The sequence below is a fragment of the Pelophylax lessonae genome (assembly GCF_965119305.1).
Source record: "Pelophylax lessonae genome assembly, chromosome: 2".
In the NCBI taxonomy this organism is placed as follows: Eukaryota; Metazoa; Chordata; class Amphibia; order Anura; family Ranidae; genus Pelophylax; species Pelophylax lessonae.
In genome coordinates, this window is record NC_138769.1 from 449,268,644 (window position 1) to 449,291,111 (window position 22,468).

Consider the following 22,468-nt stretch of genomic DNA (forward strand, 5'->3'; position numbering starts at 1 on the left):
CCCACCCTTTCAACCTCTGCAGCAATGCTGGCAGCACTCGTATGTCTATTTCCCAAAGACAACCTCTGGATATGATGCTGAGCACGTGCACTCAACTTCTTTGGTCGACCTTGGCGAGGCCTGTTCTGAGTGGAACCTGTCCTAGTAAACCACGGTATGGTCTTGGCCACCGTGATGCAGCTCAGTTTCAGGGTCTTCTTATAGCCTAGACCATCTTTATATAGAGCAACAATTCTTTTTTTCAGATTCTCACAGTATGAGAGAGTGAGAGCGATAACACCAAATTTAACACACCTGCTCCACGTTGACACCTGAGACCTTGTAACACTAACGAGCCACATGACATCGGGGAGGGAAAATGGCCAATTGGGCCCAATTTGGACATTTTCACTTAGGGGTGTACTCACTTTTGTTGCTAGTGGTTTAGACATTAATGAGTGTGTGTTGTTATTTTGAGGGGACAACAAATTTACACTGTGATACAAGCTGTACACTCACTACTTTACATTGTAGCAAAGTGTCATTTCTTCAGTGTTTTCACATGAAAAGATAGAATAAAATATTTACAAAAATGTGATGGGTGTATTCACTTTTGTGAGATACCTTATGCCTGCAGGGACAGTCCCCATAGGTGTGGTTAAGCTTTTTTTCCTGCCTAGTGCCTATTCCTGATAGGAGGAGCATAACCCTATAGTCTCTGACTAGATGGAACTGCGTCTGTTGAACTTCAGAGAAAAGGATTTTACGGTAAGTTGTTACAGAAATCCATTTTTTTTTTTTTTTTTGGGTCCCCCTGATGACTCATGGAGTCTTTGGAGCACATCTCCCCACCTGATCCCCTATGTTAGGCTGCGGGGCCACCACCCCGGGTCCCAACCATCCATTGATGCACTGACGGCGGTCCTGGGGTCCTTTGTGTCCTGGGTGGAGATGGCTTTTGAAGGATATGCTGGCAAAAAGCACCCCCCACCTTTCCCTGCCTTCCCCCATCTGTCTCATCAGATCCTGAATCTGATTTGGCCGTCACCATGCGCCCTGAATCCTTAGATAGTGAGGAGGATTTCTCCACTTATTCAACCGCGCACGAAAAGGCACTGGTGGACGCACTCATTGTATCTGCGTGAGACCTTAAAGTTGGAGGATGCAGCTGCGACGGAGGCGCCAGTTGCCTTTGGCACTCACAAGCCATTCAGAGCGGCAAAGGTGTTCCCTTTCCTCTCCTATTTTAACAGAATTTTCACCAAAGAGTGGGGATGATTGGAGTCCCCTTGGGGTCCCTAAACGAAATGCTAGGCAATACCTCCTATTAGGAGTCCCTTAAGAAGTGGACCATTCCACTGGTGGTGGAGACTCTGGTTTCCAGATTGAACAAGGCAACCATGATTCCAGTTAAAGAGTCCCCGACCTTTAATGACCCAGATGACAGAAAGGCAGAGGCTGTGGCCCACAATATGTACACCCTGGCTCGTTCGGCACTGAGGTCGAGATGCTCCATTGCCCTTGGGTCGCAGACTCTGACCGAATGGGCTAAGCTTTAGCGCCGTGACCTGAAGGGGGGAGTAGCTCCCTGCCTTTGCTGAGCTGGTGGACCAGCTGATCCGGGGGCTGCAGTTTATCTGTAATGCCTCTTTGGATGCGGCTCCCCTAGTGGCTCGGCTGATCTTCCCTTTCAAGGAGATCGCCTGTATGGTGCTACCCTGGATGACCTCATTAAAGGTCTCACAGGGGGGATGAGTACCTTTCTTCTGCAGGCTACTAAGGGCAAGGACCCTCGTAGTAGATGTGGGCCCCCCTCCTCGGCTCATACGTTTTTTTTTTTTTTTTTTTTCCTCCCCTCGGGGTCGAGTGACAAGGGGTCGAAGCCCTTCGTGGCCTCCTCTAGAGGATCCAAGCGAACTTGGTCTGGCAAATCAAGAGTGAGCTTCTCCAGACCCATGGACAAGGCCCCTTCAGCATGAAGGTGCGCCCTCAACCGTATCCGGGGTGGGGGGATGTCTACTCTGGTTCCCAGGCCCATGGACTTTCCTGGCACAAGAAAGTGGGTCCATGAGGCCATACAGTCCGGCTATAAGATCGAGTTTCGTTCCTACCCTTCCTTTCAATGTGCGACTGTCTCCAGTCCGCTTACAGGCTCTTTGGAGCGGTGTTAGACCTTTTACTTCAAAGGGTGATGGTCCTGGCTCCAACTTTGGAACTTTTTCAGGGGTTTTACTCAAAATTTTTTACAGTCCCAGGAAGGAAGGCAAGGTGCGTCCAATTCTGGACCTCAAGACGCTGAACTGCTTTGCCGTTGGAGAGGAGCATTATCCGTTTGTGGCGTTACCCTTTGGTCTCGCCTACGCTCCTTGGGTCTTCACAAAAGTGTTTGCCCCCGGTGCTAGCATTGCTAGGCCAATGGGGGATCGCGGTACTGGGCTACTTGGATGACCTTCTTTTGTAAGCGGAGTCTCCTACTGCTCTGGTGGAAAACCTGTAAATCGCCATATGAACTTTGAGGGACTTTGGCTGGATTCTGCATTCTCAGAAGTCTATCAGATGTCTGAAGTTGGCATTTAGATAAGGACATTGGTCTTGCTTCCAGTAGAATACAGCATCATAAATTAGTTTTTAAGTACAACAATTAAAGTTAAAACGTTTATTCCGTATTTACAATTTGATAGAGGCAGCTAACTGCCCCCTTATACTTTGATGAATCAGTTAGTCGTATTATATACTTGCCACATTTGGAGCAGTACAATATCTATACCAGTATAATTTGTAATTCATAGACACTCTGTTCATTTTGGTAAAAAAAACTGGTTCAAGTTGACCAGAATGTTTATAGATAAATGTATTTTCCCACCACCTAGCTAGAAAATTGAATAAATTATTTTCATTACATCAAAACAAATTAATGCAGATAAATGTCTTCTTTCTGGTCCATTGACAAACCTATTTTTATACCTTTTTCCTTACTCTTCAGAGTTTCTTATTTGGTAAAGATTTTTCACTACATCTCTGCTGGACGGGATGATGCAGGGATATCCAGAAAGTGACTTTCAGTCACTGAGTTCCACGTAGGGTGCTTTCCAGACTTAATTCTGGTGAAAAATAGCTGCAGAATGCTTAAAAGATCCAGAGTCATTGGCATTGCCTCAGTGCATGGCCTGTCTCTGTAGATTTCGCATTGCAAGTTGACTGGTCAGTTCAAGCATCGAGGAGCTTACCTCACAGCATCCAGCTGTGGGACTGAGCACTGTGTGATCGGTTCACTTTATAGCATTGGGTGAGAATCTCCCCTCTGCTTCTACTACTTGCAAAGAGCCATGTGGAGCTTCAATCTCTGATCGTTCCTGTTGCTTGCCTGGTTACAAGTGGCTATCTGACCCTCATCTGTTACCATCTGTCTGGTTTTTGGGAGTACCTAAGGTCTTGCCTCGTACCCTGAGGCTTATGTTGCCTACCCCCATGCGAGTGCAACATTTCTGATTTTAGACACGGGGAGAAAGGTGTTACAGAGGGACAGGCCCACTTTACTGGGCGCTCCCAGCCTTCACTTTACTAATGACTCCAGGCTGCCTGCAGCATTTCTGCTGATGGTGCCAACGTCTGCAGGCTAGTATCACTTTCTTTGGACACAACCAAGTCCCCCTCCTTCCCCTGCAGACTCTTTTACCCATGAAACCAGCGCCCTTAAGCCATAGGCTGCAAAAACTGTCTGGTTCCGAATCACTCCAGTCTTTGAATGAGCTTGCCCCTGAGGTCTACTTCTATCACTCCCAAATTTTAGGACTCTTTCTGCTCTTTTTGATACTGTTCACACCACTCTTAAATGAAATCATCAGCCTGTTGATTCTACAAATGCAGTTTCCAGACTTTTGTCCTTTTTTATAAGGCCGCAAAGATGTTTCCATTGCACTCACTTGCCTACTCTTTCTCTATGGAGATTGTAACATACTGACAATCTCCCTGGTAATCCCAAGCATTTATTGGCCTTGTACCCATTTTAATAAGAACGTTGTACAAGTGCTCCCTCCTCAATGTGAATACGGCACCTATGGTTCTATAATAAAGTTCTATGTTCACAGCATACATTTGCAATATCAGCATTGTAATAGCAATAAATAGTTATTTCTGATAAACTTACTTGACAATCTACTTTTATGTTATGAGTGCTGTCTGCTTCCTGGATTCCCTGTGTGCATTGCAGCTTCTCCTTTGCTGTTTACTTTTATTGTCTAAAGGCTATGAATGCCATGGTACCTTGCTGCTTGCAACCAGCGACTCTGCCTTCTGAAACTCCCCTCTCAGCACCTCTGTAGTTCAGAAGACGGGCTTTGCAAATTCTGTGGCGCAGCATGCCTTTTCACAGAGTACTGCAAACTTCAAGATCATTCAGTTTAAGCCCCCGTTCACATAGGGGCGACGCTACTTCGCACCGCGACCTCCGAGGTCGCGGTGTGAGCAGCGCGCCGCGACCTCGGAGCGGCCGCCACGGACTTCATAACATTGAAGTCTATGGCAGTCGCCTCCTGGTCGCCCCAAAGAAGCTCCGGACCCTTTTTCTAAGTCTGAGCGACTTGTGTCGCTCCTATTAGAACGGGTCCGCAGCTTCCCTATGGGAGGCGACCTGTGAGGCGACCAGGTCGCCTTAGTGTGAACGGGGGCTAATAGGAGTAGGCTAGAAATAATCAAAATAAAATGTAGAAATAAAGTGATTCTGAAGTCTTGTTTTTTTTTTGTTTTTTTTTTTTTCGTTTAAAAAAACAAAAAACAAACATGTTCTACTGACCTGCTCTGTGGAATGGTTTTGCAGAGCAGCCAGGATCCTCCTCTTCTAGGGTCCCTCACCGTTGCTCTTGGCCCCTCCCTCCTGCCGAGTGCCACCACAGCAAGCTGCTTGCTGTGGGGGGCACCCGAGCCAAGTCGCTGCTCTGTGTGTCCATTCAGACACACAAACTCATCTCTGCTTTGTCCCCTCTCTCTCTCCTCTTTGGCTCACTGACTTTGACAGCAGTGGGAGTCAATGACGCCCCACTGCTGTCTCAGGCAATGAGGAGGGAGAGTCCTGGACAGCCGAAACTCTCATGCAACATCGCTGGATTGAAATGGAGCTGAGGTAAGTATTGAGGGGGGCTGCTGCATACAGAAGGTTTCTTTATCTTAATGCATAGAATGTAATAAGATAAAAAAAACTTTGGATTTTAGTACCACTTTAATATGAGATATGCTTTAACAAGGCATTTAATATTCCATTGGAAGATGTGCTTATCCTAAAGCACTATCCAGAAGGGGAAGCTCTGCTTGTTTGCACTCTCCTCCCCTCCACTGCCACATTTGACACTTTGGGGGAGAGCGGGTACCTGGTTTTGACAGGCATCCGCTCCCACTTCCGGCTCAGATCGCTGTGGCGATCTACGACTATCTTCGGCCCCTTCTCCTCCCCCCCAATCGCCCCTTAAATCTCCCCTTAAATCTCAGATGATTGGATTCAGGAGGTGGTATCCAGGGATACAAACTGGAGTTTCATTCTGTCCCCATCTCAGTTTCTGACCTCAAAACTTCTGTCACTGCACTGGTTGGCACATCTCCATCAAGCCCTCTTGTCTTCCTAGACCAGATTCTGTAGTGAAATCGTTTCAAGGATTTTAGTCTAAACTGTTCATTGTTTCCAGAAACAAACCCACCATCTGCCCCATGTTGAATGTCAAAGCTCTGAATGTCTCCAGAGATTTGACATGGAATCCACCATGTTTGTCATTGCTTTCAGCAGGGGGACTTTGTGTGCAAACAAGTGGACATGCAAGGACCTGCACCTGCATGTCCCCCTTTTCTAGGGCATCAGGGTTTCCTACATTTTGCTAAGGGACACGTACACTACCAATTAGTGGCCCTACTCTCCGGCCTTTCATCTGTACCTCGGATGCTCACCAAGTTCTGTGCAGATTTAAATGTCAACTACAGCTTTTGCGGATGAGCTTAGGCTTCTATCTTATCACACCTCTCCCCTCCTTCCTGTTGGCCTTTAAATGCAAAGAGTGACTTCAAGTGCCAGCGGGATGTAGGATGAAGTCAAGCCAAAGTACGAAAATGGAAGCTATAGTAAATATTTGTATAATGGGACAGTCCATGTTTTTGGGTATCCTGGGGAGCTCTGAAAATAATCCAGATACAAACAGGTTCCTGCAGGTGCCTACTTTATGAAGTTCAGACCACTCACATAGAGAGCCCTCAGGTTTATTATTATTTAACATCACAAAATATTCACTGATCCCCTGGTGTTTTAGGTTAAATTACATTCAGGGCTATCAGTTGGAAAATGATTGATTTCAAACTCGATATGTCTTTATTTTGTTATGTCACTGTTACAGCTTTCATGTGTATATGTATATAAAATGCACACAAGCACAATTGTAGTATGTTTGGAGTGTGTACATGGTTTGTAGGCCCTCCCTCTGCCAGACACACAAATGTGTGTATAATGTGTTTTTTAATGTAAGTTCTGTTGTTATCGTTGACCTTGAGCAAATGAGTTTCTATACCCTGGCAGAAATGAAAGGGGTGATAAATGCAGAGAGTGCCTTTGCTGAGTAATGGAGCTGCAGCACACTTTCCACAGAGGTTTTTCTCTCCTGCTCAGCCTCCGGCAGCCGCAGGACCCCTGCTGTTCATTTAAATAGGTATGTCAAATCTGCCTGGAGATGCCGCCGGTTTGATCTGTGGTAATATTTGTGAAGGTTCCATATGGACTTCAGCCCCCTGCAGTGCTAAGAAATAATGTACAACGCTTCATGGTGCAGACGCAAATTTCCTCTGAAAAAGGATGCAGTGCTGCGTTTTAGCTGTCGGAGTGGATGATGGAGAGGACGCGCTAGGCCTGTCAACTCGTTACACGGATGGGTTGCACGCAGCGAGGCTGTGGAAAATCTGTGCCTTTTAACTTTTCTACTTAATCACGGTTGTAGCATTGCCTTTAGACTGTATGCTACATTAATTCTCTTCCTGCCTTCCGCCTCTCATCCCAAGTTTCACAAGGAAAAAAATAAAAAAAGTCTAGCGTGCAGGTCTTGTCGAGGCCTTATCAAACAGCTGTCATCCTATGAGCCATTTGCATTTGTTTTGGCTGAAACAGAGCAACCCAAGGGCAAGATGTGTTTGTTGCTTTCCATCATAATAAAGAAATTACACATTTCCGAAGGAATAAAGCTTTTATTTTGTAGTGCTTGTGCTTCAGAACCATTTAACCCCAACACCTCTGGAAGTCTCATGTGTCATATACAATGCCGAAAGCCTTAAAGTATCTCAGGAGTGTAACCTGCTGGGAAAAGCTATATTGACGTCTAATTGCAATAGTAAGCAGGGCTGTTTAGTGCATTATGTATTGTATTTTACCTGTTGGCAGTAAAGAAAAATGCTGTCTGCATCTAAGACACAGTGTTACTGTTACTTACTGGCTTTGGTGTGGAAGAGATAGACCATCTGTCATGTTTTTATTGCTGCTTGTGTCCCCATTGGGGAGCTATACCCCTCTATGTATCCTGATGCCCACTGTCACTGAAACAGTGGGGCAAAATGTAAAATGTTTGACTTGTCACCAAAAGCAGAGGTTAATGTAATTCTTCAAATGGGGACCCCTACTCAGTGATATCTGTATTGCAGGGCATTCCCCTCAGTTTGGAAAGATGTCCTTGCATTTCTTGTTGCATTTCCAGGACGGGGAGGTGAAGATAAATTTTCACAAAGGAACACATAGAAAAAAATAAATTAACCTTTTTTTTTTTTTTTTTTTTAATCCCTTCCCTACCCCCAAAATAAATGACTGCACATATACTTTAAAGTGGATCTAAAGAAGGACTCCATAAAATGGGGTTAACTGCTCGTTTTGTCTAAGGGCGCACGACAGGCTATCCTTAAATCCTACAGAAAACTGCACACCCTCCACATCCATTGGTGGACTGTTCTGCCGTTTTCAAGTCTGGAGTCGGTCTATGGGTGTGATGACATCAGGAACAGTACATTCACAAGATCACTAGTGGGGGGGGGCAGGGGCTGCGGGGCCAGTCTTGCGCTCAGAAGATTGGTGGATTAGGCAAGTGTATATCCGCTCTGCAATCTCCTAGACAAAAACGAGCAGTTACCAATGCAATGCAGGCACAGCCCCACAGCATTGGAAAATAATTTGCCCAGAGTTCTTCTTTAACCTCTTCTAGACCGGAAAGGATTTGCCCCCTTAATGACCAGGCCATTTTTTTGTCATTCGGCACTGCGTTACTTTAACGGACAATTGCGACGTTGTACCCAAATAAAATTGATGTACTTTTTTCCCCACAAATAGCACTTTCTTTTGGTGGTATTTGATCACCTGTGCGATTTTTTTTTTTTTATTTTTTTTTTCGCTATAAACAAAAAAAGCGCAACAATTCTGGAAAAAAAAAAACATTTTTCACTTTCTGCTATATAACGTTCCCAAAAAAAAAAGTTAAAAAATCAAAATTTTTAACACTTTAGGCCAATTTGTTTTCCGTTGCATATTGTTGGTAAAACAAATCGCAATAAGCGTATTTTGATTGGTATGCGCAAAAGTTATCAGGTCTACTAACTATTGGAAAGATTTATGTCCTTTTTATTGTTTTTTTTTTTTTTTTTTTTTTTTTTTTTTTTTTACAAGTAATGGCGATCTGCGATTTTTTTTTTTTAGCGGGACTGCGACATTGCGGCGGACAGATCGGACCCCTAACGGACATTTTTGACAGATTTGGGGGGACCAGTGAAATTACTACAGTAATCGGTGCTAAAAATATGCACTGTTACTGTAATAATGACACTGGCAGGGAAGGGGTCAATACTGTGAGTGATCAAGGAGTTAAATATGAGCCTAGGGGAGTGATTCTAACTGGGGGGGCGGGGCTTGTGAAATGATCACAGAGACCTGTGATCCTATATAGAAGAATCACAAGCACTCTGTGATCATTCAAGAGAGAAAAACGGTTAGCTGTGTTTTTACAACAGCTGACTGTCCTCTCTCTCTCAGCGGGGAACGATCGCGGGTGTCAGGTGGCAATCGGAGCTGCCTGGCTCGTGCATCCGAGTCCCCGCTGCCTAGCTGGGGCGGAAGCGCGCCGGCGCGCTCGCCCCCTTGCTGCAGGCGTGCGACCAGCGTATACCTACGTCGGTTTGCGCAGGAGGGGCTGCCTGCCTTAGTATAACTGCGGCAGGCGGTCCTTAAGTGGTCAGTGGTCATTTCTCTAGCCTATGTTGGGAACTCCGCCTGCTCTCCTCCAGTGATCAGACTTGTCCTAACATGCTCCCACACCCCTGCACAGCCTTTTACTGGAAAGCTCAGTGTTCTGCTGTTTCTCCTTCCCCAGCTCTTATGCAGCTGAGAACAGAGGAATGTAATCCCTTATAAAAAAGGGGAAAAAAACGTTATTTATCATGTTTTAATATCTATACAGAAATATTTTGCCTTTAATTTCTGTTGTAAACTGATAGGTTGTTTTACAAGGTGATCATTTATAATTACTTTAATGCATTCTCTACATTAAGGTAAAAAACCTGTGTCCAGGATTGCCCAATCTCAATCCAGCTCACTGTACCGATGACACTGCTCTCTCCGTCCTCACAGGGCAGATTGATAGCAGTGGGAGCCATGCTGCTGTCAATCAAATCCGTTGTCTGTGTCTGTACATGCAGGCATTGGGGCTTGGGATCAAGCCCACTCGAGTGCCCCTATAGGAAGCCGCTTCCTGAGCATGTCGTTTTCAGGCGTTTTTTTTAGGCTTTTTTTCCAGGCATTTTTGGTGGGTTTTTTTCTGGCGTGTTTTTGCAGGTGTTTGGAGGCAGGCATTAATATCTAACAAAAACGCTTGTAATCTTCCAAAAAAGAAGCTCATGTACTTTTTTGAGCTTCAGGCATTTTGCTTCAGGCGCTCATATGTGAACAGGGGCCATTGAAATGAATAGGATTTTGCTTGTTGGGGATTTTGAGACTTTAGAGATGGGCGTTTTATGAGCTGAAAAACACTTAGGTGTGAATGGGGCCTAAGTGTAACATGTTTATTATTTAAAAAATGATAATGTTTAGAATCACTGTAAGCCTAGGGAACGGTGAAGGAATTTTGAATATATATTTGATTGGTTGTTAAACTGATCCTCTCACTTTTAGCCCCCGTTCACACTGGGGCGACCTGTCAGGCGACCTGGTCGCCTGACAGGTCGCCGTAGGTCCCCTGCCATAGAGAAGCTGTGGACCCGTTCTAATAGGAGTGACACAAGTCGCTCCGACTTAGAAAAAGGGTCCGGAGCTTCTCTGGGGCGACCCGGAGCGACCTGCATAGACTTCAATGTTATGAAGTCTGTGCCGGCCGCTCCGAGGTCGCAGTGCGAGCAGCGCGCCGAGACCTATGAGGTTGCCCCGGCAAGTCGGATCGACACAGTGTGAACGGGGCCTTAGACTTTCTCAATAACAAGTATGCAACAAGTTTTTTGGGGGTTTTTTTGTTTTTTTAGCTTGTGGCTGTGTCATTGTCATTCAGCAAGGCAGCCAGTCATGGTTTTCTTCTTAATAGATGCTGAGGATCTACTGCATTAGGCCTTGGTCACGCCATATGTGCATAAAAACGGATGGAAAAAAAACACGCAGGTTTGACTTGCATAGAATATTTGGGCTTGTTCACACCATGTGCAGAGACGAGCGGATTTCTAATGTAGGTCTCTGCAAGGAAACGAAAAGGCCTAAGGCCTTATTCACACCATGTATGCATAAGGCCTCTTGCACACGATACTCCTGTTTGAGCATCTACTTTTTCATCTGTTTTTTTTTTTTTGTATGGATTTGCGCGTATTTTCACGCATATGCATTCGCACAATTTCGCGCAAATGCGCGGAAAGGTATTCTCCTGTTTTTGTTCTGCATATTATGTAAATGCCCATTTGCGCACATTTTTGCGCAATCACGCGTAGTTGTGTGCATGAGGCATAAATTACCGACCAAAAATGCAGAGTTTTCCATTTTGTTTTTACTGAAGAATGCACAGCGCTTGTTTACGCGTCTGTGTGCATAGACACATTACAATTAATGGGCTGCATTTTAGCTCAGTAAAAAAAAAAAAAAAAAAAAGCTGTACTGCGCTTTTTCAAGCTGCAGTGTACAAGAGGCCTAAAAGTTGATGAAAAAACATGCAAACTTGATCTTATTCACACCGTGTGCAGAGACGTGTGGTTTTTTGTTTAGATCTCTGCAAGCAAACAAAGAAATTGTTTTTTTTATGTGCTCTGTTCACACCATAACTGCTGTCATATGTGATCTTTTATTTCTGCACAAACATTTGGAACATAAATTCTCATAAAGTGCACAAAGAAAGAAACAGTTGTTTTCTATGTGCCCTGTTCACACCACAATGGTAATTTCATGTGAGTTTTTTATTCCGCAGTAAAAAAACCTGCAAGTGATACCAGTGTTGCGGTGTGAACAGGACACATAGAAAACAATTATTTTCTTTGTGCCCTTGCATAGGGCGTGCAGAAAAACTCACATCTCTGCGAATGGGGGCTGAGTGATACATGTGATTGTAATGAGAAAAGTGGGTAATTCACGTTTTTAGTGCAGATTGAGATTTATGAAAGTAGGCAAAACAAAAATACTGCACATTTTCCCAATATAATGTAATAAAATCATATTAATATGGCTTTGACATTAATTTAGTGTATCTTGCATGTTTTGGTCCCTAACCAAAAAATAACTAAATTATTGTAATCTGACAGGTACAGATATCTGGTCAAGCAATATTTAAAGCTGCACTCCATCCTAATCTTTTTTTTTTTTTTTTCCCTCACACTTGTAGCAAGTCCTGTGTTGAAACCAATTGCTCTCAATTCCCTATAAACTTGCATCCCCACAATGTAACACTTTACGTCTGCAACAGCTGTCTTGAGCCTTCTTTCATTTCCTGTCTAAACAACTTTAATCATCATCAGTCTCCTCTCATTCTGATCCTTACTGTCATTGGGCCACCTCTCACAGCTATTAGTTTTCTCTGCCATCAATCATTTTTTTGCCAGGACCCTTTCTGAGCCTTGCCTGGCTCTGGCCTGTTAGCTGATAACTGGCAATAGCTGACTCTGGGTCACAGTGGAACAAAAGTTAATATACTACTGTGACCCTCAATAAAAAAGCTTTGGCCATACTTCTTTTTTTAAAGCCAAATACCTTGACATGATCACCTGATTTCACCTAGAGGACTTGTGTGAAGGGCTGCTACATAGTGTAAGGAACAAACCTAATCTTAATTCATTGAAAGTGCACCTGTGCCCAAACATTAAGGAATAGTTCACCTACCAAAAACTGCCTGTATAGCTAAGGGATTTCTCTGGATAAAAACAAGCTGAGCAGCTTTGACCAAAGCTGAATAAAGCCCTTGTTATAGGCATTAGCAGGGCCGCCTTTAACGCAGGGAAAATGGGGCAGCTGCCCTGGGCCCTGTCATTATTGTAGGGCCCAAAGAAGCTGCCTGGGAACGTCTGGAGCTGGGCTGGCTGGCGGTAGGATGAGTTGAGAAACATCCGACACTGCTTCCGGTGCCCTGCTACAGAGAGTGATGTCTCCTGCCTCAGCGTGTCAGGCTGCAAAGGTGGAGGGCAACCCGAAGTCTCTGCCCTGCCTGTTACTTTATTCCTGTTCCGGCACTCAACCTTTTCTCTCCCTTCTGGTTTACTGCTGTTCCTACTTTATCCTGCAGGTGGAGAGGCTGGTCGGGCTGCTAAACAATAGAGCTCTGACTGATCTTTTACAGCCATATGGGGGAGGGTCTGGAGAACTCTGTGGTATGGGGGGCTCAGTAGCAAGGTAAGAACTATTGCAAGTTTATTACATTACTGAGACTACTTTCTCTCCTTTTTCAGTCTTCGGAACATCTCTCCTCTCTTGTGATGTTCGTCAGGGGGAGAGGAGATGTGTGATATTCTGCAGGGCAGGGGGAGAGATGTGATATTCTTTTGGGGGCAGGGGGAGAGGAGATGTTTGATATTCTGTAGGGCAGGGGGAGAGGAGATGTGTGATGTTCTGCAGGGCAGGGGGAGAGGAGGTGTGTGATGTTCTGCAGGGCAGGGGGAGAGGAGATGTGTGATGTTCTGTAGGGCAGGGAGAGAGGAGATGTGTGATGTTCTGCAGGGCAGGGAGAGAGGAGATGTGTGATATTCTGCAGGGCATGGAGAGAGGAGATGTGTGATATTCTGCAGGGCAGGGAGAGAGGAGATGTGTGATGTTCTGCAGGGCAGGGGGAGAGGAGATGTGTGATGTTCTGCAGGGCAGGGGGAGAGGAGATGTGTGATGTTCTGCAGGGCAGGGGGAGAGGAGATGTGTGATGTTCTGCAGGGCAGGGAGAGAGGAGATGTGTGATGTTCTGCAGGGAGAGAGGAGATGTGTGATGTTCTGCAGGGCAGGGAGAGAGGAGATGTGTGATGTTCTGCAGGGCAGGGAGAGAGGAGATGTGTGATGTTATGCAGGGCAGGGAGAGAGGAGATGTGTGATGTTCTGCAGGGCAGGTAGGTAGGAGATGTGTGATGTTCTGCAGGGCAGGGAGAGAGGAGATGTGTGATTTTCTGCAGGGCAGGGAGAGAGGAGATGTGTGATGTTCTGCAGGGCAGGGAGAGAGTAGGGGTGTGATGTTCTGCAGGGCAGGGAGAGAGATGTGTGATGTTCTGCAGGGCAGGAAAAGAGGAGACGTGTGATGTTCTGCAGGGCAGGTAGGTAGGAGATGTGTGATGTTCTGCAGGGCAGGGAGAGAGGAGATGTGTGATTTTCTGCAGGGCAGGGAGAGAGGAGATGTGTGATGTTCTGCAGGGCAGGGGGAGAGAGATGTGTGATGTTCTGCAGGGCAGGGAGAGAGATGTGTGATGTTCTGCAGGGCAGGAAAAGAGGAGACGTGTGATGTTCTGCAGGGCAGGGAGAGAAGATACGTTTGATGATCTGCAGCAGGGCAGGGAGAGATGAGACGTGATGTTTTGAAGGGCAAGGAGAGAGGAGATGTGTGATGTTCTGCAGGGCAAGGCAGGGAGAGAGGAGACAGATGTGATTGTCTGCAGGGAGAGGAGAGACGGGTATAATGGTCTGCAGGGCTGACGATATGTGTGATAGTCTGCAGGGCTGACGACAGGTGGGAAGGTCTGCAGGGCTGACGACAGGTGGGAAGGTCTGACAAGTTGCATCCTATTATTGGCAATGGAACTGTTTAAATCAGTGTGATTATGGTTGTAATACTCCCTTTGGTTGGCTGACATAGAAATTGTGACGCCATCTGCCTGCCTCTCAAACTCAGCCAATCTGAGGAAGCCTTGTATACATTGATAACGAACTATAATGGTATGACACAGTGCTCTAAGTGGCCACATAGTAGTGTAATAGAAAAAGTTATTTTGGCCCAAACTAACTAATGTCAAATGAAAGCTGGAATTCTACTTTAAAGGGCATATTATGGATCTCACAAACACCTGCTCTTTTTAGCGGTATTAAACCCCAAAGCAAACCATTTATTACACTACAGCTTACCAATTCCTGTATTCTTTTTCTTTTTTTTTTTTTGGTTTCACCTGGTGATCTGGACAGTAAGTCTGTTTTTGAACAGAAAAGCTGTTCTGTAGCTGTAGCAGTTACGTTGTTGCGACAAACCATTTACTACCCACAGGGGTGCTTAGAAGTGTTTTTGTAAAACCTGTATCCCAAAAGGAGAAAAAAAACTGTTTGCTGTAACTGCTTTTAAAGTGATAGCTAGATTTCAGCTTCAAATTTCATTGTATCTAATTCTGCAAGTACATCTTATGCTGGCCATACACTATATGAAAAATCGTTCCAACTTGTTTTTGAATAACGAACATACAGACGTGAGAACAAACGATAGTGCAATCACAGAATTTCGATCAATAAAAAATCGTTCAATGGACATAAATGAATCAGTTTTTTGTCCGTTTTGCCATATATGCCCAGAGAAATACATTAACCATTTAATTTACCATTGGTTTGGCAGAATGTTCCAACCTGTACCTTCGATTTTCCGGCTCTGAAAAGTTAAAAACTATTTTCTGTTTGTGCCCATTAACTAGAGGAAAAACGAATGAACAGTCCAAATGATGCATTTTAAAATGATTTTTCAGCCAGTGTATGGCCAGCGTAACGCTCCCCATCCCCCAAATTAACAAAGCTGCTGTCCCAAGGTGCTCCTTCATCCAGAGTGGAGGCACTTTAAAGCTGGCTATACATGGGTCAGTGTTTTTTTTTTTTATCTTGTTCTACCAAGGCTAAAAGGTATATGAACAGAAGTTGATCAGTAGATTGATTTCTGTTCAACCACAGTGGCCATAAATAGATCAGACTGGCCGAATTTCAGTCTATGCATGGCCAGATTAATACAGGAGGTGTGTTACTGGCAAGATCACCAGGTAAAAATCGAGGGGAAAGAGCCTAAAAAAGAAAACCACATTAAAGCTGGCCATACACTAGCCGAAAAATCGTTCAAACACATTTTTGAAAAATCGCCAATGAGAGCAGACGATCGTGCCATCATGTAATGACCGAATTTCGAACGATAAATCGTTCAATGGACGTTTTTCGTCCAGTTTGTCACATATGCCTAGTGCAAACAGTTTGGCCGAGAAAAACGTTAACCTTTCAATTTATCATCCGTTTGGCAGAATTTTCCAAACTGTTGCTTCGATTTTTCGGCTCTGAAAAGTTAAAAACGATTTTCTATTTGTGCCTATTAACTGGACGAAAAATGAACGATCGGACCAAATTACAGATTTTCTAACGATTTTTTGGCTAGTGTATGGCCAGCATTAGGCTCCGTTCACACTATTGCATTCCAGATCGCTGGCAGAATCGCCGCAAATCCGAATCACGGCTAATTGCCGGATGTCCTTGCGATCCCCATTTCTTTTAATGGTACCCAAATCTTTTGGGCGACAGGCATTCCGCGATTTTACCGCAATTCTTCGAGCGACAATCGCAGCAAAATCACGCCACGATTTCAGTGCCATTGAAAAGAACGGGCATCGTAATGGCATCCCGTGATTTACAGAGACTTGGAATTGCGGTGATCCTGCCCGTGATCCAGAACGCCATAGTGTGAACAGAGCTTTAATGACTGGTAAGCTGCAATATATTACATTTTCGGTTTAATATTGCTTTAAGCTTTATAAGTCTAAAATAAATGCTCAGCATACTTTAAGAGGGACGAGAAGAAAGTATGTTACATGACATTAGAAGGCTACTTCGGCAATTATAGGTAGAGCTTTGCCATCCTCACAGTATTTATTATGTCGTTTTATACAGTAGTGGGACCTTTCTTTTCACCCTTGACTCTATAAATAAATGTTGTCATTTATTTAGTTGTGTTTTACAATATGTCTTCTATGCTCCAGTGACTTGTGGAAGTTTAGTCTGAAGGCAGCTTAAACGCAGCTGTGCTTTCCTGGTGTATTTAAATGGCACACAATGGTAAGGGTAATATGGTCATACAGACACATTTTGCTGGCCTGGCTCAGCTGGAGTTCCATCTAATGACAGCCTCATTGCTCTTGTCTGTCCTCTGCTCACTGGAGGGTTGGACTGTAGATAGAAAACTGCTTCTGAGTACTAAATCTGAAAAATATTACAACTGTTACTAGCCATATACATGAGGTTTAGGTCCTTTTTCTGGTCAAGCGTACCAAGAATTAATATCTGCAAGCCATCACACCCATTTTATGGACTATATACGTGTCTCAGCAGATCTGTGTGTGTGTGTGTGTTTTTTTGCTTTTTTTTTTTTTTTAAGGCGCCGTTTTGTGTTCAGAAACATTGTTGCACTATGAGCAAATTAACTGTTCTTTTTATTTGTTCTTAAGGCCTACGTCGTGCCTGCGATCCTGTCACTCACAAGGATCAGTAGAGAAGGCGTTGTTCCTTCCTCAGTGAGTGATGCTAATGAGGGGGAAGACTCTTTTTCTGCCCTCTCTAGCAATAGTGTCACTGACGAGTGACAGGATCACAAGTGTGACAAAGACCTTAAGCATACTAGTCTTGTTTTAAAAAATAAATAATAAAAAACCTGTTATACTTCCCTGCTCTGTGCAATGGTTTTGCACAGAGCAGCCCAGATCCTCCTCTTCTCAGGTCCCATGCCAGTGCTCCTGGCCCCCTCCTGCCGAGTGCCCCCACAGCAAGCAGCTTGCTCTGGGGGCACCCAAGCAGGCACGCTCCCAATCCACTGTTGTGTGTGTCCATCACACATGGAGCCAAGACTTGGCCCCACCCCTCAGTTCTCTGATTAGCTCACTTGCTGTGATTGACAGTAGCGGGAGCCGATGGCTTCCGCTGCTGCCAATAGCTAATCAGGAGTGCGAGTCCTCGAAGAGCCAGTGGACATCACTGGATCGAGAGGGAACTAATTTAGGGCGGCACAGTGGTGTAGTGGTTAGCACTTTCATCTAGCAGCAAGAGGGTCGCTGGTTCGAATCCCAACCATGACACTACCTGCCTGGAGTTTGCATGTTCTCCTGTGCCTGCGTGGGTTTCCTCCGGGTACTCCGGTTTCCTCCCACACTGCAAAGACCTGCTGGTAGGTTAATTGGATCCTGTATAAAAAAAAAATTGGCCCTACTGTGTATTTAATGTGAGTTAGGGACCTTAGATTGAGGGCAGGGACTGATGAGAATGTACAATGTATATGTAAAGCGCTGCGTAAATTGACAGCACTATATAAGTACCTGAAATAAATAAAAAAATGTAAGTATTGGGGGGGGGGGGGGTAGGTAGGTTGTTGCATGCAGAAGGTTTGCCTGCAGAGAATGTATGAAGGTAAAAATACTTGTGCCTTTACAACCACTTTAAATTAAAGGATAGTATAATTTTTATAAATGCAAAAGATTTACTGTGCTCTACAAATAAAAATACCAAAACCAATGTGTATAACGCTACTCTCTGCTGCTACTTAGTAATCAATATATATATCCCAAAAGGTGAAAAATGATCAGTGCAAGTCCAATAACCTACAGTAACAAAAGAAAAAACAAAAAATAGATGCCATAATTAAAACCAATATAAATAGTCCTTAAAACATAGAGTGCCAAAAAGTAGAATAATAACCATGAATCCGCCACCAGAATGAAAGTGCGGATCTTCCTTCGGAATATCGCTCCCCGGACCAAAATTGCGGTTTATTCTCATGACTGGCAATATAACGAACATAGGATTCCACCTCAGGAATTCAAAATACAGCCTCCAACTCATTTACTCAGCTCTCATGTTATTGTCCAGGTGTAGAAGAAACAAAAAACGCCTCCAATGGTGTATTACCTCAACATAACAGAAAACCACTTGCATTTAAAATCATAATAAGATTGCTCATAACATTCAAGGGGCATCAGGTTCAGTCTATAGTGGTCTCACAACCTCCAGCTGATTTTTGGATGGCCACTACGTCACTTCCGTCTCCTGTCCTAACGTCACATCAGGTTGCCGCGTAACTACGCCCCAGTAGGGCTGCAACTAACGATTATTTTTTCTGTCGACTACTCTAAGTATTATTTTTATTTTATTTTTTTTTGCTTAATCTAGTGTTCTTTTTTTGATTAGCTAATTAATCCTTTGAATAACTTTACAAAAAATAAGTACAAATTGTAATATAATATTTCAACTTTTTTATTAAATTTTTTCCAAAAAAGACTTCAATGTGGTTGAAGTTTTTACAGTATACAAAAATTAAGTGGCAAAAATAAAATGTAAACAACACTTTAGCATCATGCACGAACAATGCCATTAATTCATAACCAGAAGCATTCAAAATGCCAAATAAATTCATAAAAAGCACTGCTCAACACTGTGTGTGCAAAAATACAAGTAAGACATATACATTAAGTGCCAAAAAAGAAACACTGGCATCAGGCATGAAAATGCCATATAAATTCTGCCTAACACTTTTACTACTTTAAACTACAAGTCAGCTCTCTGCCTTCAGGTAATCTTTTGCTGTATTGGCCATTATTTTTGCACAGTGTTGAGCAGCAGTGCTTGCTTTTGTTGGACTTGGCTCCTTTAAAACTATGTTACCTTTTAGGTATGTTTTACATATACATAGTGTTGTTGTTGACCAGTATTTTTGTGGTGTGTTACTTTACGTTACTTTAGGGCATCAGGCATGAATAATTATGCCATATAAATTCTGCCTAACACTTTGCAAAAGATGCATTCTGAAGGCATTATGTGGTTAAAGTAGTAACCTTGGTATGCTCCAATTTGTTGCTATGAATTAATACTTTGATCTAATAAACAAGTGTTTGGTAACTATTTTCTAGTCTTTCTTTTATTTATTCTTTTTTTTCTTCGAACTAGGATACTCATGAAAAGTTCCAAAAAGTGCAGGCTTATGGAGACGAAGTTAGAAGTAAAGGCCTAAATGCTGAAAGCACTAGACAAATGTAAGTATGTGCCACTTTTGTTTTTTTATCAGTTGAGCATATGGAATCAGGATTTTATATACAGTGGAGAAGATTATTTGATCCCCTGCAAATTTTGTACTTTTGACCACTTACAAAGAAACGAAGGGTCTATAATTGTTATCATGTGTATTTTAAATAATAGATACAGAATATCAAAAATTAGAAAAAACACATGATACATATGTTATAAATTAAGTTGCAGTTCAGTAAGTAAAATAAGTATTTGATCCCCTACCAACCAACAATAATTCTCTGGGTCCCACAGACTGGCCTTGAGTATGTGCTTAATTTAGAAAGGTGCTCTCAACGACAACTCGTTATGTGTATAAAAGACACCTGTCCACAGAATCTTTCTTCCATCCAAACCTTACCATCATGGAAAGGACCAAAGAGCTATCAAAGAACGTCAGGGACAATATTGTAGACCTGCATAAGGCTGGAATGGGCTACAAGACCCTCAACAAGAAGCTTGGTGAGGAGGAGTCAACTGTTGGAGCGATTATTCGCAAATGGAAGAAATACAAAATCACTATCAATCGCCCTCGGTCTGGAGCTCCATACAAGATTTCAACTCAAGGAGTAAGGATGATCATGAGAAAAGTGGGGGATCAGCCCAGAACTACACAGAAGTGTGTAGTCCCCAAACAAAAACCATTGGTAACAAAATACACCTCCATGGACTGAAATCTTGCATCGCCCGCAAGGTCCCCCTCCTCAAGAAGACGCATGTGCAGGCCCATCTGAAGTTTGCCAATGAACATCTAAATGATTCAGAGAAGGATTGTGAGAAAGTGCTGTGGTCAGATGAGACCAAAATTGAGTTCTTTTGGCATTAACTCGACTTGCCGTGTTTGGAGGAAGAAAAATGCTGACTATGACTCGAACGCCATTCCTACAGTCAAGCATTGAAATGGAAACATTATGCTCTGGGGCTGTTTCTCTGCTAAAGGTGCAGGCCTACTTTGCCGCATTGAGGGGCCAGTGAACAGGGCCATGGATTATAAAATATTGGATGAGAAACCTACCTCATTCAGAAGATGGGTCGTGGATTGCAGTGGCGTCTCCAGCTTTTATATTTAGGGGGGGCACATGGGGGGACGGGATCAAAAGCAGGGGGGCCAACTATAAAACGCAATTTTTATATATATATATATACATACATACACTATCTATCTATCTATCTTAGAATGCACTCCAGAGGCCTTGTTACAAATTCACTTTGTTTTATTTGTTGAAAATACAATACACATGAGCGTCAACGTTTCAATCTGACTAGGGACTTTCATCTAGATGCTAAAAAGTCCTTAGGCGTACTTCCGAGAAGGAAGCTGAAGAGTACCTTTAACATGACCTATAAAAATAAACCTGAAATATTCCTGACAGTGGACATCAAAACACATAAACATGAAATATTACTGACAATGGACATCCAATGAATAATCATGAAATATTCAAGTTAAATGGTCAGGAATACTTCATGTTTATGCATTTGATGCCCATGGTCAAGAATATTTCAGGTTTATGTGTTTGATGGCCAATGTCAGGAATATGTCAGGTTTATGCGTTTGATTCCCAAAATGGAAATCAAACACAAACTTGAAATATTCCTGACAATGAGCATCAAACTCATAAACAAAGTACACCTCACAACGGGCATCAACATTAACGTGAAATATTGCTGGCAACGGCCGTCAAATGCATAAACATGAAATATTCCTGACAGTGGATATTAAAAGCATAAACCTTAAATGACAATGTGGACTGACACACTGACAGCATTTTACAGCTGGACATAGCAAACTTACAGACATGTATTATACATGTTTGCCATGTTCAACTGTAAAGTTCTGTCAGCGGGTCAGTCCACATTGTAATTTTCAGGGGCGTGAGGATGGTACGAGAAAGGAAATGTGCAGTGGACTCACTGCTCCACTTACCTGGCACCTCTAAAACCGATGTCCCCGGGCCTGCTCCTTGCGTGCTGGCTGTGTCTAGCTCCTCTGCTGCTTGCTGCTGCCTCGCCTTACCGGTGACTCCACTGACGTTGTCCACACACTCATGGCCTTCAATAGCATAAAACATGAAACATTTGTGAAAAATTGGCCAAATAAAGACATAAACATGAAATATTCCTGACAATGGGAATCAGTCACGAATATTTCATGTTTATATATTTGAAGGCCCAGAGCATGCAGACAGCATTAGCGGAGTCACCTGTAAGGTGAGGCAGCAGTACGCAGCAATGGAACCAGACACAGCGAGCCAGCACACAAGGAGCGCACTAGTGGAGCAGTTCAGCTCAGCTGTAAAATAAATTCGGTCAGCATGTCAGCCCACATTGTCATTTTCAGGGGTGTGAGGATGGTATGACATGCAAATGTGCAGTGGACTCAATGTGAGTCCATTGCACATTTGCATCTCATACCACCCTCACACCCCTGAAAATGACAATATGGGCTGACATGCTGACAGAATTTTACAGCATTGTTCAGCTGTAAAATGCTTTCAGCTCAGCATGTCAAGCACTGTCCACATTGATAATTGTTGGGTCAGGGTGTGAGGGTGGTATAATGCATGGGCAGTGAGTGGACTCACTGCTCCAGTGACTCACCTCCCACTGGCTGTGGCAGCCACCTCTATGATGCCGCCAGGCCTGCGGCTGCTGCTCCTCGTGTCCTGGGCTGGTGGCTGGCTCGGCTCCTCAGAGTCCTCCACTCGGACCCCTCTTCTGTATACTGGCGCTTGCTTGCTGAAGTTGCTGGCTCACTGGCTGGGCTGGCATATGCTTTCTGCTGCCAGACGCCAGTGTCCCCGATCCCCGACAGACTGAGACTGCTGACAACACGTGACGCCAGTCACGCCACTCCCGCGCGGCGGCGCACGCTTTCGGCCAGGCTGGGGCAGGCTGGTGCTTGGTGCACACTGCGCAGATGCGCACCACGCACTCTCCCTATGCTGACGTCATGCCGGCGCCGCTCCGCTGTGCACGCCCCCTCCGCCCACCCGCCGGGACGGGTCG

At 44.1% G+C, this 22,468-nt stretch overlaps 1 protein-coding gene across 1 annotated transcript in view; it reads left to right on the top strand.

The window, feature by feature from the left end:
* The window catches only part of MRPS9 (mitochondrial ribosomal protein S9), a 176,842-nt gene that overhangs the window by 108,303 nt on the left and 46,071 nt on the right, over positions 1 to 22,468 (top strand). The window contains exon 6 of the mRNA XM_082247389.1: positions 19,343 to 19,428. Coding sequence (XP_082103515.1) covers positions 19,343 to 19,428 — 86 coding nt within the window. The remainder of the gene's footprint in view (positions 1 to 19,342; positions 19,429 to 22,468) is intronic.